This window comes from Aegilops tauschii, chromosome 5 (assembly GCF_002575655.3).
Source record: "Aegilops tauschii subsp. strangulata cultivar AL8/78 chromosome 5, Aet v6.0, whole genome shotgun sequence".
Taxonomy (NCBI): domain Eukaryota; kingdom Viridiplantae; phylum Streptophyta; class Magnoliopsida; order Poales; family Poaceae; genus Aegilops; species Aegilops tauschii.
In genome coordinates, this window is record NC_053039.3 from 501888701 (window position 1) to 501904869 (window position 16169).

The 16169-nt window shown below is 47.9% G+C and overlaps 1 protein-coding gene across 1 annotated transcript; it reads left to right on the forward strand.

Annotated features, from left to right (window-relative positions):
* Positions 1-1229: 1229 nt before the first annotated feature.
* LOC141023072 (uncharacterized) lies at positions 1230-2353 on the forward strand. The gene is made up of 2 exons (XM_073499381.1): positions 1230-1614; positions 1767-2353. Exons 1-2 carry the CDS (start codon positions 1230-1232, stop codon positions 2351-2353), a joined length of 972 nt encoding a protein of 323 aa, XP_073355482.1.
* The last annotated feature ends 13816 nt before the right edge of the window (positions 2354-16169 follow it).

Consider the following 16169-nt stretch of genomic DNA (forward strand, 5'->3'; position numbering starts at 1 on the left):
GGATTCCTCTCGTTACTACGATTCCGTTTTTGCGATTAGATTATTATTCGGATTTGATCTACCTATGGTGCAGATTTTCCTCCCAAGAACCGAGCGGACGAACATGTCGCCGACCAATGTCGATGTTCTTGGACCACGAGGGACTTGTTGACTGCACTATAGGGAGTCGGCACAGATCGCGACCCAGATGATCACGGTACCGCCGCAAAAGCACCAGCTGTGCCATGCGCCGTCGGAGTTCCGGACGAACACGACGAAGATCCGCATCCCGAGGCCGGCGTCCAGATGACGCTGTGCTGCCCGCCGTGGACGTCGCCGTAGCCGCGCGCCACGCACCGTGGCCGCGCCGTCCCGTGGCCGTGCTGCCCGCCGTGGACGTCGCCGTAGCCGCGCGCCGTCCCGTGGCCGTGCCGCGCCCCGTGGCCGCGCCGCGCCACTGGCCATGGCCAGCCCCGGCCGCCCCCGCGTGCAGGCCCCGCCGCGCGAGCTGGCCGGCCCTAGGCCGCCGCCGGCGCGTGCCTTGGCCGCCGTCGGGTGGCGCCAGGCCCCGCCGCGCGAGCTGGCCGGCCCCAGGCCGCCGTCGGGTGGCGCCAGGCCCCGCCGCGCGAGCTGGCCGGCCCCAGGCCGCCGCCGGCGCGTGCCTTGGCCGCCGCCGGGTGGCGCCAGCCCCCGCCGCGCGAACTGGCCGGCCCCAGGCCGCCGCCGCACCCTGGGCGCTAGGGGAAACCCTAGCGTCGCTGCGGGCAAGAGCTGAGCGCAGTGCCTGGGCCGGCCCGCTGGCTGTTGGGCCGGATGGGCCGTGGCCGTGGGATCCCTCCATAAAAAAAATGAAGAGGGGCGCCGGCTGTCGCGTAAAAAAATTGCGGTTTAGCCCCTGTAGTTTTCAGTTTTCGCGCGATTTTTATTCCTGCAGCAATATTTCGCGTAGACCCCCTGGAACTGTCTGTTTTCGCTGAAAATGCGAATTTGGGCTTAAAAATACCTCGGGAATTCAATTTTTGGGCTAGTTTTCACATACTAGATGCGCTTAACATGCTATTTTTTGTAACATGATATTATTGTATGATTTTACTGCTGTAGATTAATTGTTTAGCACTCTTAATCATTTAGTAAGTCATATAATAGCATGTTTTAAATATTGAAATGTCATTTTATTGAATAAGTTTATCAACATCGCTTTGTGCAAAAGATTACCTGCTGTAATCTCATGATTTTTGCATAAATCGCAGATGGCCGGAATTGTCCACAAGGAGTTTCCTGAGTTGGCCCAGACAGGGCTGAACTACCTGTCATGGTCCTCGGACTGCGAGATCTTTCTCCAGGGCAAAACCCTCCTGAGGGCGATCGGTAAGGGGGCCCAGCTGGCCGTTACTGATCCCAAGTTCGAGACTGAGAATGCGCAGGCTCTGCACTTTCTCCGTCATCACCTGTCACCTACTCTGAAAGATGAGTATATGGCTGAGAGCAGTGCTTCTGGCCTCTGGACCGCTCTTAAGCAGCGGTTTGAACGGCTGAAGTACACTGTGAAGCCACGTGCAGAGGCAGAGTGGATCCGTCTGAGGTTTGCGGACTTCAAGACGGTTGGGGAGTACAATTCGGCCCTGCACCGGATTTGTACGACTCTTCGGTTGTGTGGTACTGAGATTACCGACTCCCAGAAGATTGAGAAAACCCTATCCACTTTCCACCCCGACGCGGTCCAGTCCTCACGGAACTACCGCCAGGGGAACTACACGAGGTATTCAGAGTTGATTGACGTCCTCCAGGTGGCGAGGCGCAAGACGAGGTTCTCAAAAAGAACTTTGTCGCGCAACCACTTGGGGGGAGTTCTCGCCAGGAGGTGAACGCTCTCAAAGTCCGCAAGCCTCAACAGAAGAAGAGGGGCCGGAAGGGCAAGAAGAAGGGCCCTCACCCCCCCGCCCCGGCTAAGCAGAACAAGCCGGGCAAGGGAGGGCAAAGGCCTCAGGACTGCTTCCGTTGTGGCTCGGTGGAGCATTTCTCCCGCCAGTGCCGCGCACCACCGGAGGTCGTTGATGCATATAAGGCTCGGAAGGCACGTGAGACGCACCTCGCCTTGGTTCAGGAGGGAGCTCCACCGGCGCCCATGGCGGCACCCGTGATGATTGCTACTCCCCCTGCTGCGCCTATAGAGGCGACCCCCGTGGTGCCCATCGCGGCAGCTTTGGCGGTCTCTACCGACGCCCACGTCGCCATGGAGGTTGACCACATGGCCGCCTCGGCGGCGCCGCCACTAGACATTGATGCTGCCTCCAAGATAATTTTTGAGGAGGATCAGCTCACTAGTATGGAGATTGCGGCGGAAGTGAATGGCTTCTTCACCGAGTCCACTTAGCATACCTCTTTGGTTATCATGATTCCGTGCTTTGATACAATAAAATTGAATAAATTCGATTTGGTTGTAAGCTCTATGAGAGCATAAACTTATTCTTTACTTTGGTGATTGGATGACATTTATTCATTTATTCCATTATTTATACATGATAGCATGTTATGTTCTGAGATGTGTGCATTTATTTTTAATGTATTTTCTTCCTCATTACATTAATTAGATGTCATATTTTAGAACGCGTGTGGCGCCCGAATGGAGGAAACGTGCCTTGCCGATAGCGCCACCACTCATACCATTTTACAAGAAACTAAGTACTTTGAGTCCATTAAAAAATCTCCGGGAAGTATTATGACAATCGCCGGCTGCGGTTCTCACATAGTTGGCTCCGGACGAGCCACTATTATACTCCCCATGGGAACAACTTTGATCATTAATGATGCGTTGTTGTACCCGGAGTCGACTCGTACTCTATTGAGCTTTAGAGACATCCGCGCTAATGGTTTCCATGTTGAGACCGATGATGAAAACGGCAAGGAATGCCTACTCATCGCAAAGCGGGATGCAGGTGGTAAACATGTTATCGAAAGGCTTCCTTCGTTTGACACAGGGATATACTACACTAAGATAGTAGCACCGCCCGTGTACACTACCCTCAAGACCGTCTTTAGAAGCTCTGAACTCTTCTGCCTCTGGCACGATAGGTTAGGCCACCCCGGACTTAGGATGATGAGAAATATAATTAACAACTCGCATGGCCATAATGTTAACGTGAAGAACTTCCCGAATCCTGATGATTTCGTGTGCTCTGCATGCGCTAAGGGGAAGTTAGTCATTAGGCCATCACCCCTCAAGGTGAGGGATGAAATCCCCGCGTTCTTGGAACGTATCCAAGGGGACATATGCGGTCCAATTCAGCCCCTCACGGGGCCGTTTCGGTACTTCATGGTGCTCATTAATGCTTCCTCTAAATGGTCCAATGTTTGCCTGCTGTCAACAAGGAACCATGCCTTTGCAAAATTGATCTCACAGATCATACAAATGCGGAATAATTTCCCGGATTATCGTATAAAGTCTATTCGAATGGACAACGCCGGAGAATTTACTTCAAAGGCGTTCGATGATTATTGCATGGCAATGGGAATCAAAGTTGAGCACTCGGTACCACATGTTCATACACAAAATGGACTTGCCGAGGCATTGATTAAAAGAATTAAATTCATTGCCCGACCGCTCCTTCAGGGTTGTAATTTACCAACTACATGTTGGGGCCACGCGGTGTTACACGCGGCTAATCTCATCAACTTTCGACCGTCGGCCTACAACATCCACTCTCCTGTTCAACTTGCGCAAGGGTCGGCACCGAAAATTTCCCACCTTCGTAGGTTCGGTTGCCAGGTATATGTACCAATACCACCCCCTCAGCGATCGGCGATGGGCCCGCTCCGTAAGTCGGGGATATACGTTGGTTATGAGACTGTGTCCATAATCAGGTATCTGGACCCCATGACAGGAGACTGTCACACGGCTCGTTTTGCTGATTGCATTTTTGACGAGGATCTTTTCCCGACTTTAGGGGGAGAGAATCAACCCCTTGATGCTAAAAGTCGAGAAATCACGTGGCAAGCCACGGGGATCCACGCTCATGACCCGCGCACTGCTGAGACTGAGAGAGAAGTCCAAAAGATAATAGATTTGCAGTCTTTAGCAAATCAACTGCCCGACCACTTTAGTGACTTAAAGACTGTGACAAAATCGCATGTGCACGCGCGCAATGCACCGGAAAGGGTTGAAATACCGAAGAAAAATGATGGTATGCCCGCTCCCGTCCAAAGGCCTAAAAGGACGAGAAATCCGGCTTCTCAAATCCCAAGTACTCGGGGACGCCCGACGAAAAAGGATAAGAGAGATTTATCACAGCCTGTCGCCAAAGTACCCCAAATTGAAACAGGGAGCCAGTCGAGACCTGGCACAAGTACGGAAAATTCAGTGCACGAAATTCCGGACTTAAACTTTCCCATAGGGGAAACACCCAGCGGAGATGTGAGCGCACACATCGGCGCGGGAAATCTAAAGGACCTTGCTCCCATAATGGGAAATTTGGTAGAGCAAGTGTTTGCGCCTGATGCGCTCCATGAAGAAATTGCCATAAATTATATTTATACGGGGGAGTCCCTGAACCGAGCAACGGTGATTGTCGACATCAAATTTGCTACGAAAATTGCCTCAATCATAGATCTTGACCCTGAGCCTAACACGCTCGCTGATTGCAAGAAAAGGTTGGATTGGAAAGATTGGCAGCAGGCAATTACTGCCGAATTATTATCTCTCAACAAAAGGAAGGTGTTCGGACCAGTTTGTCGAACTCCTCCCCACATTCGCCCTGTTGGCCATAGGTGGGTTTTTGTTCGAAAGAGAGATGAAAATAATAAGGTAGTATGATACAAAGCAAGGCTCGTTGCTCAAGGGTTCACTCAACGACCAGGTGTCGATTTTGAGGAGACTTATTCCCCAGTCATGGATGGAGTTACCTTTAGATACTTGATCTCGATGGCAGTAAACATGGGCTTGAAAATGAAACTAATGGATGTTGTCACTGCTTACCTATATGGTAACTTGGATTCGAACATATACATGAAGGTTCCAGAAGGTATCCCTGTTCCGAACCATGATAGAGCAAATAGGGGTCTATACAGTGTTCAACTTCAAAAGGCACTGTATGGACTCAGACAGTCTGGTAGAATGTGGTACAATCGTTTAAGTGATTTCCTTCATGAGAAGGGCTACACGAGCAATAAAGATTGCCCATGTGTTTTTATACGGCGATCCCAAGATGAATTCTGTATAATCTCGGTGTACGTGGACGATTTAAACATAATCGGTACGCCTGAGGATATTGAGGAAGCGAGTTCCTACCTGATGTCGGAATTCGAGATGAAGGATTTGGGTAAAACTAAGTTCTGTCTAGGTCTGCAACTTGAACATTCCCCTAATGGGATTCTAGTGCACCAGTCGGCCTACACCCAGAAGGTGTTGGAAAGATTTGGATTTGATAAGGCATATCCTTCTAAGACCCCGATGGTCGGAAGATCTTTACAGCCAGACAAGGACCCGTTCAGGCCAAAGGAAGAGGGGGAGGAAACTCTGGGACCAGAGGTTCCTTACCTGAGTGCAGTTCGAGCACTCATGTACCTCGCAAATTGTACACGGCCAGACATTGCGTTCGCCGTCAGTTTGCTTGCTCGGTACAGTTCTAAACCTACCAAAAGACATTGGAAAAGTGTCAAGGACGTCTTCCGTTACCTGCAAGGGACCAAAGATCTTGGTCTATTTTATAAGAGGAATCAAGACCTATCTATTATAGGCTATGCCGATGCTGGGTACCCGTCGGACCCGCATGATTGCAAATCGCAGACTGGATATGTTTTCGTTTGTGGTGGAACTGCGTTTTCCTGGAAATCGTCCAAGCAAACACTTGTGTCGACTTCCACGAACCACTCGGAAATCATGGCACTATTCAAAGCGTCAAAAGAGTGTGTATCGCTTCGGCGGATGATCGGCCACATTCAGCAGACATGTGGGCTGAACACCGTACAAACCCCTACCATTATCTATGAAGATAATGCTGCTTGTGTTGCACAAGTCCAGATGGGTTATGTGAAGAGTAACCTCACAAAGCATATTAGTCCCAAGTTCTTCTATGCGCATGAGCTGCAACAGTTGAACGAGGTGAGAGTTTTGCATACTAAGTCCTGTGACAATCTTGCTGATATGTTCACTAAATCATTACCGGCATCAACCTTAGATAGGTGTGTGCGTGGAATCGGTATGATGAGACTTAGAGAGATGCAAGGTTCAGGGGGAGAAACTTCACAAACTCGTCGCTAAAATCTCAATCCTGATGATCGAGTACTCAACTTGATGGTTGAGTGGATTGTACTCTTTTTCCCTTGAGTGAGTTTTCCTGATGTTTCTCACACGAGGTTTTTGACGAGGCAATTCGTGCAATACAACAACGTATACTGTGTGCTCTTTCTCCACATTTTTTCCGACTGGGTTTTTCGGAGTTTTGAGGCATGGATATACGGATAATTACCCAAGGGGGAGTGTTGGGAAACCGGGGCGACCGAGTGTGGCGGCGGCCTCGTGCGTATCGCACGGGCTAGCCCCTCCCGTTTCCCCCAGTTTACGTTAAGTAGGTACTTATCCCTTGACCCATACCCCCTATATAAAGCAACGAGGAGCCATCATTGTAATCCCTGATCATTGATTAATAAAGCTGGTCTCCTCCATCTCTCTGTGTCATTTTACTTTCGCATACTTCGACTACTTCGACTACTTCGTCTACGACGCTCGCTCTCGCTCCGCAACCTCGGACCGGACTCGCCGGCGGAGTTGCGGAACAGCGACAATGATGGCGTGGCGCAGCCGACCACCAGCATGGAGATGGGTGTGCAGGTCGTCGATCATGGGGTTGCTGCGTGCGTATGCCGAGGTGTTCATCACGGGCGACGACTCGAGGAGGCCGACGAATAGGACGCTCTTGGACTGGCATGGCGGGGGGGGGGGGGGAGGCCATGTAGCACGCGTTGCTCTGGTTGCCCTGTATCCTGGACGCCGCCGACCACGGGGGCTCCGGCTGCACGTGTTTCCCGGCCGCCTCCGACCAGGGGGGCTCTAGCGATGTGTTGCTTTGTATCCCGGCCACCGCGGACAGCGAGGGCTCCCTCTGCACGTGTTGCTTTGTTTCCCGTCCGCCGCTGACCACTCGGGCTCCGGCTTCACGTGTTGTTCTGCGTCCACCGCTCCTTTGGTGACGATGGGGACGCGCTGAGAGCTCATTCTACCACGATGGAGAATTGGAATTTTTTTTGAGAGGGAGAACGGGGATTCTAGGGGAACGAGGAGATTATTGAAATTAGGAGGTCATCATGGTTTGGATATTTTTATTGTTTTTCTTTTCGGTTTCATATTACTATTGGATTTTGTTGTTTCTCACTAAGAGTTATTCGACTTATAATCCCAATGTTCTGTTGTTATTTTCCAAACTATTAAAAATTGGGTATGTGCTTTATTGTGAACATTCACAAGAGAAGCTTAATATTTGAAATAACAGGTTGCAAATACCTTCGTTGCTCTGGACCTTGTCATGGAAGGATTAACACTAAATGACTATAAATGAATTGCATTGGCCAGGACCTTCAGATTATGAGTAAGCGTCGTCCCACCTTTAGTGGTTTGTGCTGTTGGAAATATGCCCTAGAGGCAATAATAAATTGGTTATTATTATATTTCCTTGTTCATGATAATCGTTTATTATCCATGCTAAAATTGTATTGATAGGAAACTCAGATACATGTGTGGATACATGGACAACACCATGTCCCTAGTAAGCCTCTAGTTGACTAGCTCATTGATCAATAGATGGTTACGGTTTCCTGACCATGGACATTGGATGTCGTTGATAACGGGATCACATCATTAGGAGAATGATGTGATGGACAAGACCCAATCCTAAGCCTAGCACAAGATCGTGTAGTTCGTTTGCTCAGAGCTTTTCTAATGTCAAGTATCATTTCCTTAGACCATGAGATTGTGCAACTCCCGGATACCGTAGGAATGCTTTGGGTGTACCAAACGTCACAACGTAACTGGGTGGCTATAAAGGTGCACTACAGGTATCTCCGAAAGTGTCTGTTGGGTTGGCACGAATCGAGACTGGGATTTGTCACTCCGTGTAAACGGAGAGGTATCTCTGGGCCCACTCGGTAGGACTACATCATCATAATGTGCACAATGTGACCAAGGAGTTGATCACGGGATGATGTGAGTTACGGAACGAGTAAAGAGACTTGCCGGTAACGAGATTGAACAAGGTATCGGGATACCGACGATCGAATCTCGGGCAAGTAACATACCGATAGACAAAGGGAATTGAATACGGGATTGATTGAATCCCCGACATCGTGGTTCATCCGATGAGATCATCGTGGAACATGTGGGAGCCAACATGGGTATCCAGATCCCGCTGTTGGTTATTGGCCGGAGAACGTCTCGGTCATGTCTGCATGGTTCCCGAACCCGTAGGGTCTACACACTTAAGGTTCGGTGATGCTAGGGTTGTAGACGTATTAGTATGCGGTAACCCGAAAGTTGTTCGGAGTCCCGGATGAGATCCCGGACGTCACGAGGAGTTCCGGAATGGTCCGGAGGTAAAGATTTATATATGGGAAGTCTTATTTTGGTCGCCGGAAAAGTTTCGCACTTTATCGGTATTGTACCGGGAGTGCCGAAAGGGGTCCGGGGGTCCACCTGCCCCGGGGGGCCACATGGGCTGTAGGGGTGTGCGCCTTGGCCTATATGGGCCAAGGGCACCAGCCCCAAGAGGCCCATGCGCCAGGAGATAAGGGAAAGGAAGAGTCCTAAAGGGGGAAGGCACCTCCGAGGTGCCTTGGGGAGGATGGACTCCTCCCTGGCCGCACCCTTCCTTGGAGGAAGGGCCAAGGCTGCGCCCCCCTCTGCCTTGGCCCTATATATAGTGGGGGGAAGGGAGGGCAGCAACACCTAAGCCCTGGCGCCTCCCTCTCCCTCCTGTGACACATCTCCCTTCTCCCGCAGCGCTTGGCGAAGCCCTGTTGGAATCCCGCTACTTCCACCACCACGCCGTCGTGCTGCTGGATCTCCATCAACCTCTCCTCCTCCCTTGCTGGATCAAGAAGGAGGAGACGTTGCTGCTCCGTACGTGTGTTGAACGCGGAGGTGCCGTCCGTTCGGCGCTAGGATCATCGGTGATTTGGATCACGACGAGTACGTCTCCATCAACCCCGTTCTCTTGAACGCTTCCGCTCGCGATCTACAAGGGTATGTAGATGCACTCCTTCCCTTTCGTTGCTAGTAAACTCCATAGATTGATCTTGGTGATGCGTAGAAAATTTTGAATTTCTGTTACGTTACCCAACAGTGGCATCATGAGCTAGGTCTATGCGTAGTTTCTATGCACGAGTAGAACAGAAAGTAGTTGTGGGCGTCGATTTTGTCAATTTACTTGCCGTTACTAGTCTTATCTTGATTCGGCGGCATCGTGGGATGAAGCGGCCCGGACCGACCTTACACGTACTCTTACGTGAGACAGGTTCCACCGACTGACATGCACTAGTTGCATAAGGTGGCTAGCGGGTGTCTGTCTCTCCCACTTTAGTCGGATCGGATTCGATGAAAAGGGTCCTTATGAAGGGTAAATAGAAATTGGCATATCACGTTGTGGCTTTTGCGTAGGTAAGAAACGTTCTTGCTAGAAACCCATAGCAGCCACGCAAAACATGCAACAACAATTAGAGGACGTCTAACTTGTTTTTGCAGGGTATGCTATGTGATGTGATATGGCCAAAAGGATGTGATGAATGATATATGTGATGTATGAGATTGATCATGTTCTTGTAATAGGAATCACGACTTGCATGTCGATGAGTATGACAACCGGCAGGAGCCATAGGAGTTGTCTTAATTTATTGTATGACCTGCGTGTCAATGAAAACGCCATGTAATTACTTTACTTTATTGCTAACCGTTAGCCATAGTAGTAGAAGTAATAGTTGGCGAGACAACTTCATGAAGACACGATGATGGAGATCATGATGATGGAGCCGGTGACGAAGGTGATCATGCCGCGCCTCGAAGATGGAGATCTAAGGCGCAAGATGATATTGGCCATATCACGTCACTTTATGATTTGCATGTGATGTTTGTCATGTTTACATCTTATTTGCTTAGAACGACGGTAGTATAAATAAGATGATCCCTCACTAAAATTTCAAGAGACGTGTTCCCCCTAACTGTGCACCGTTGCGAAGGTCCGTTGTTTCGAAGCACCACGTGATGATCGGGTGTGATAGATTCTAACGTTCGAATACAACGGGTGTTGACGAGCCTAGCATGTATAGACATGGCCTCGGAACACATGCGAAACACTTAGGTTGACTTGACGAGCCTAGCATGTACAGACATGGCCTCGGAACACAAGAGATCGAAAGGTCGAACATGAGTCGTATAGTAGATGCGATCAACATGGAGATGTTCACCGATGATGACTAGTCCGTCTCACGTGATGATCGGACACGGCCTAGTTTGACTCGGATCATGTATCACTTAGATGACTAGAGGGATGTCAATCTGAGTGGGAGTTCATTAATCAGATGAACTTAATTATCATGAACATAGTCAAAAGGTCTTTGCAAATTATGTCATAGCTTACGCTTTAGTTCTACTGTTTAAGATATGTTCCTAGAGAAAATTTAGTTGAAAGTTGATAGTAGCAATTATGCGGACTGGGTCCGTGAACTGAGGATTGTCCTCATTGCTGCACAGAAGGCTCATGTCCTTAATGCACCGCTTGGTGTGCTGAACCTCAGCGTCGTCTGTAGATGTTGCGAAACATCTGGCATACACGTTTTGATGACTACATGATAGTTCGGTGCGTAATGCTAACGGTTTAGAATTGTGGCACCAAAGACGTTTTTGAAACGTCACAGAACATATGAGATGTTCCGAAGACTGAAATTGGGATTTCAGACTAGTGCCCACGTCAAGAGGTATGAGACCTCTGACAAGTTTCTTAAGCCTGCAAACTAAGGGAGAAAAGCTCAATCGTTGAGCATGTGATCAGATTGTCTGAGTACCACAATCGCTTGAATCGAGTGGGAGTTAATCTTCCAGATGAGATAGTGATGGTTCTCCATAGTCACTGCCACCAAGCTATTAGAGCTTCGTGATGAACTATAACATATCAGGGATAGACATGATGATCCTTGAGCAACTCGTGATGTTTGACACCGCGAAAGTAGAAATCAAGAAGGAGCATCAATTGTTGATGGTTAGTAAAACCACTAGTTTCAAGAAGGGCAAGGGAAGAAGGGATACTTCATGAAACAGCAAATCATTTGCTGCTCCAGTGAAGAATCCCAAGGTTGAACCCAAACCCGAGACTAAGTGCTTCTGTAATGAGGGGAACGGTCACTGAAGCAGAACTACCCTAGATACTTGGTAGATGAGAAGACAGGCAAGGTCGACAGAAGTATATTGGATATACATTATATGAATGTGTACTTTACTAGTACTCCTAGCAGCACCAGGGTATTAGATACCGGTTCGGTTGCTAAGTGTTAGTAACTCGAAATAAAAGCTGCGGAATAAACGGAGACTAGCTAAAGGTGAGATGACGATATGTGTTGGAAGTGTTTCCAAGGTTGATGTGATCAAGCATCGCATGCTCCCTCTACCATCGAGATTGGTGTTAAACCTAAATAATTGTTATTTGGTGTTTGCGTTGAGCATAAACATGATTGGATTATGTTTATCACAATACGGTTATTCATTTAAGGAGAATAATGGTTACTCTGTTTATTTGAATAATACCTTCAATGGTCTTGCACCTAAAATGAATCTCGATCGCAGTGATACACATGTTCATGCCAAAAGATATAAAGTAGTGATGATAGTACCACATACTTGTGGCACTGCCATTTGAGTCATATTGGTATAGAACGCATGAAGAAGCTCCATGTAGATGGATCTTTGGACTCACTCATTTTTGAAAAGATTGAGACATGCGAACCATGTCTATTGGTATATATGCATGAAGAAACTCCATGCAGATGGATCGTTTGGACTCACTTGATTTTGAATCACTTGAGACATGCAAATCATACCACATGGGCAAGATGACTGAAAAGCCTCGTTTTCAGTAAGATGGAACAAGAGAGCAACTTGTTGGAAGTAATACATTTAATGTGTACAGTCCAATGAGTGCTGAGGCACGCAGTGGATATCGATATGTTCTTACTTCATAGATGATTTGAGTAGATGCTGAGATTATTTACTTGATGAAACACAAGTCTGAATTATTGAAAGGTTCAAGTAATTTCAGAGTGAAGTTGAAGATCGTCGTGACAAGAGGATAAAATGTCTATGATATGATCATAGAGATATCTGAGTTACGAGTTTGGCACACAATTAAGACATTGTGGAAAGTGTTTCACAATTAATACCGCCTGGAACACCACAATGTGATGGTGTGTTCGAACATCATAACTGCACCCTATTGGATATGGTGCATACCATGATGTCTCTTTACCACTATCGTTTATGGGTTAGGCATTAGAGACAACCGCATTCACTTTAAATAGGGCACCATGCAATTCTGTTGAGACGACACCGTTTAGAGAAACCTAAGTTGTCGTTTCTTAAAAGTTTGGGGCTGAGACGCTTATGTGAAAATGTTTCAGGCTGATAAGCTCGAACCCAAAGCGGATAAATGCATCTTCATAGAATACCCAAAACAGTTGGGTATACCTCCTATTTCAGATCCGGAAGCAAGGTGTTTGTTTCTAGAAACAGGTCCTTTCTCGAGGAAAAGTTTCTCTCGAAAGAATTGAGTGGGAGGATGGTGGAGACTTGATAAGGTTATTGAACCGTCACTTCAACTAGTGTGTAGCAGGGCATAGGAAGTTGTTCCTGTGGCACCTACACCAATTGAAGTGGAAGCTTATGATATTGATCATGAAACTTCGGATCAAGTCACTACCAAACCTCGTAGGTCGACAAGGATGCGTACTACTTCAGAGTGGTACGTAATCCTGTCTTGGAAGTCATGTTGCTAGACAACAATGAACCTACGAGCTATGGAGAAGCGATGGTGGGCCCATATTCCGACAAATGGTTAGAAGCCATGAAATCCGAGATAGGATCCATGTATCAGAACAAATCATGGACTTTGGTGAACTTGCCTGATGATCGGCAAGCCATTGAGATAAATGGATCTTTAAGAAGAAGACGGACATGGATGGTAATGTTACCGTCTATGAAGCTCGACTTGTGGCAAAGAGAATTTTCACAAGTTCAAGGAGTTGACTACGATGAGATTTTCTCATTCGTAGCGATGCTTAAGTCCGTCGGAATCATATTAGCATTAGCTGCATTTATGAAATCTGGTAGATGGATGTCAAAACAAGTTTCCTTACCAGTTTTCGTAAGGAAAGGTTGTATGTGATACAATCAGAAAGGTTTTGTCGATCCTAAGGATGCTAAAAGGTATGCTAGCTCCAGCGATCCTTCCATGGAGAGCAAGCATCTCGGAGTCAGAATATACGCTTTGATGGAGTGATCAATGTTTTTGGGTTTATACAAAGTTTGTTAGAAACTTGTATTTACAATAAAGTGAGTGGGAGCGCTACAACATTTCTGATGAGTATATGTGAATGACATATTGTTGATCCGGAATGATGTAGAATTTCTGGAAAGCATAAAGGGTTGTTTGAAAGGAGTTTTTCAAAGGAAGACCTGGATAAAGCTGCTTACATATTGGGCATCAAGATCTATAGAGATAGATCAAGACGCCTGATGATACTTTCAAAGAACGCACACCTTGACATGATTTTGAAAGAGTTCAAAATAGATCACCAAAGAAGGAGTTCTTGGCTGTGTTACAAGGTGTGAGTATTGAGTAAGACTCAAGACCTGACCACAATAGAAGAGACAGAAAGGACGAAGGTCGTCCCCTATGCTTTAGACGTAGGCTCTACAGTATGCTATGCTGTGTACCACACATGAAGTGTGCCTTGCCATGAGTTGGTCAAGGGGTACAATAGTGATCCGGGAATGGATCACATGACAGCGGTCGAACTTATCCTTAGTATCTAGTGGACTAAGGAATTTTCTCGATTATGGAGGTGAAAAGGAGTTCGTCGTAAAGGGTTACGTCGATGCGAACTTTGACACTAATCCGGATGACTCTGAGTAGTAAACCGGATTCGTATAGTAGAGCAGTTATTTGAAATGGCTCCAAATAGCGCGTGGTAGCATCCACAAGATGACATAGATATTCGTAAAGCACACACGGATCTGAAAGGTTCAGACCCGTTGACTAATAACCTCTCTCACAAGCATAACATGATCAAACCAGAACTCATTGAGTGTTAATCACATAGTGATGTGAACTAGATTGTTGACTCTAGTAAACTCTTTGGATGTTGGTCACATGGTGATGTGACCGGTGAGTGTTAATCACATGGTGATGTGAACTAGATTATTGACTCTAGTGCAAGTGGGAGACTGTTGGAAATATGCCCTAGAGGCAATAATAAATTGGTTATTATTATATTTCCTTGTTCATGATAATCGTTTATTATCCATGCTAAAATTGTATTGATAGGAAACTCAGATACATGTGTGGATACATAGACAACACCATGTCCCTAGTAAGCCTCTAGTTGACTAGCTCATTGATCAATAGATGGTTACGGTTTCCTGACCATGGACATTGGATATCATTGATAACGGGATCACATCATTAGGAGAATGATGTGATGGACAAGACCCAATCCTAAGCCTAGCACAAGATCGTGTAGTTCGTTTGCTCAGAGCTTTTCTAATGTCAAGTATCATTTCCTTAGACCATGAGATTGTGCAACTCCCGGATACCATAGGAATGCTTTGGGTGTACCAAACGTCACAACGTAACTGGGTGGCTATAAAGGTGCACTACAGGTATCTCCGAAAGTGTCTGTTGGGTTGGCACGAATCGAGACTGGGATTTGTCACTCCGTGTAAACGGAGAGGTATCTCTGGGCCCACTCGGTAGGACATCATCATAATGTGCACAATGTGACCAAGGAGTTGATCACGGGATGATGTGAGTTACGGAACGAGTAAAGAGACTTGCCGGTAACGAGATTGAACAAGGTATCGGGATACCGACGATCGAATCTCGGGCAAGTAACATACCGATAGACAAAGGGAATTGAATACGGGATTGATTGAATCCCTGACATCGTGGTTCATCCGATGAGATTATCGTGGAACATGTGGGAGCCAACATGGGTATCCAGATCACGCTGTTGGTTATTGGCCGGAGAACGTCTCGGTCATGTCTGCATGGTTCCCGAACCCGTAGGGTCTACACACTTAAGGTTCGGTGACGCTAGGGTTGTAGAGATATTAGTATGCGGTAACCCGAAAATTGTTCGGAGTCCCGGATGAGATCCCGGACGTCACGAGGAGTTCCGGAATGGTCCGGAGGTAAAGATTTATATATGGGAAGTCTTATTTTGGTCGCCGGAAAAGTTTCGCACTTTATCGGTATTGTACCGGGAGTGCCGAAAGGGGTCCGGGGGTCCACCAAGGGGGTCCACCTGCCCCGGGGGGGCACATGGGCTGTAGGGGTGTGCGCCTTGGCCTATATGGGCCAAGGGCACCAGCCCCAAGAGGCCCATGCGCCAGGAGATAAGGGAAAGGAAGAGTCCTAAAGGGGGAAGGCACCTCCGAGGTGCCTTGGGGAGGATGGACTCCTCCCTGGCCGCACCCTTCCTTGGAGGAAGGGCCAAGGCTGCGCCCCCCCTCTCCCTTGGCCCTATATATAGTGGGGGGAAGGGAGGGCAGCAACACCTAAGCCCTGGCGCCTCCCTCTCCCTCCCGTGACACATCTCCCTCCTCCCGCAGCGCTTGGTGAAGCCCTGTTGGAATCCCGCTACTTCCACCACCACGCCGTCGTGCTGCTGGATCTCCATCAACCTCTCCTCCCCCCTTGCTGGATCAAGAAGGAGGAGACGTTGCTGCTCCGTACGTGTGTTGAACGCGGAGGTGCCGTCCGTTCGGCGCTAGGATCATCGGTGATTTGGATCACGACGAGTACGACTCCATCAACCCCGTTCTCTTGAACGCTTCCGCTCGCGATCTACAAGGGTATGTAGATGCACTCCTTCCCTTTCGTTGCTAGTAAACTCCATAGATTGATCTTGGTGATGCGTAGAAAATTTTGAATTTCTGCTAC

Bases quoted from the DNA above. Each gene is read 5' to 3' on its own strand.
- LOC141023072 (XM_073499381.1), top strand. From the start codon at position 1,230: ATGGCCGGAATTGTCCACAAGGAGTTTCCTGAGTTGGCCCAGACAGGG. The intron at 1,615-1,766 runs GTACGACTCTTC...GACGTCCTCCAG, and splicing joins TTCGGCCCTGCACCGGATTT to GTGGCGAGGCGCAAGACGAG.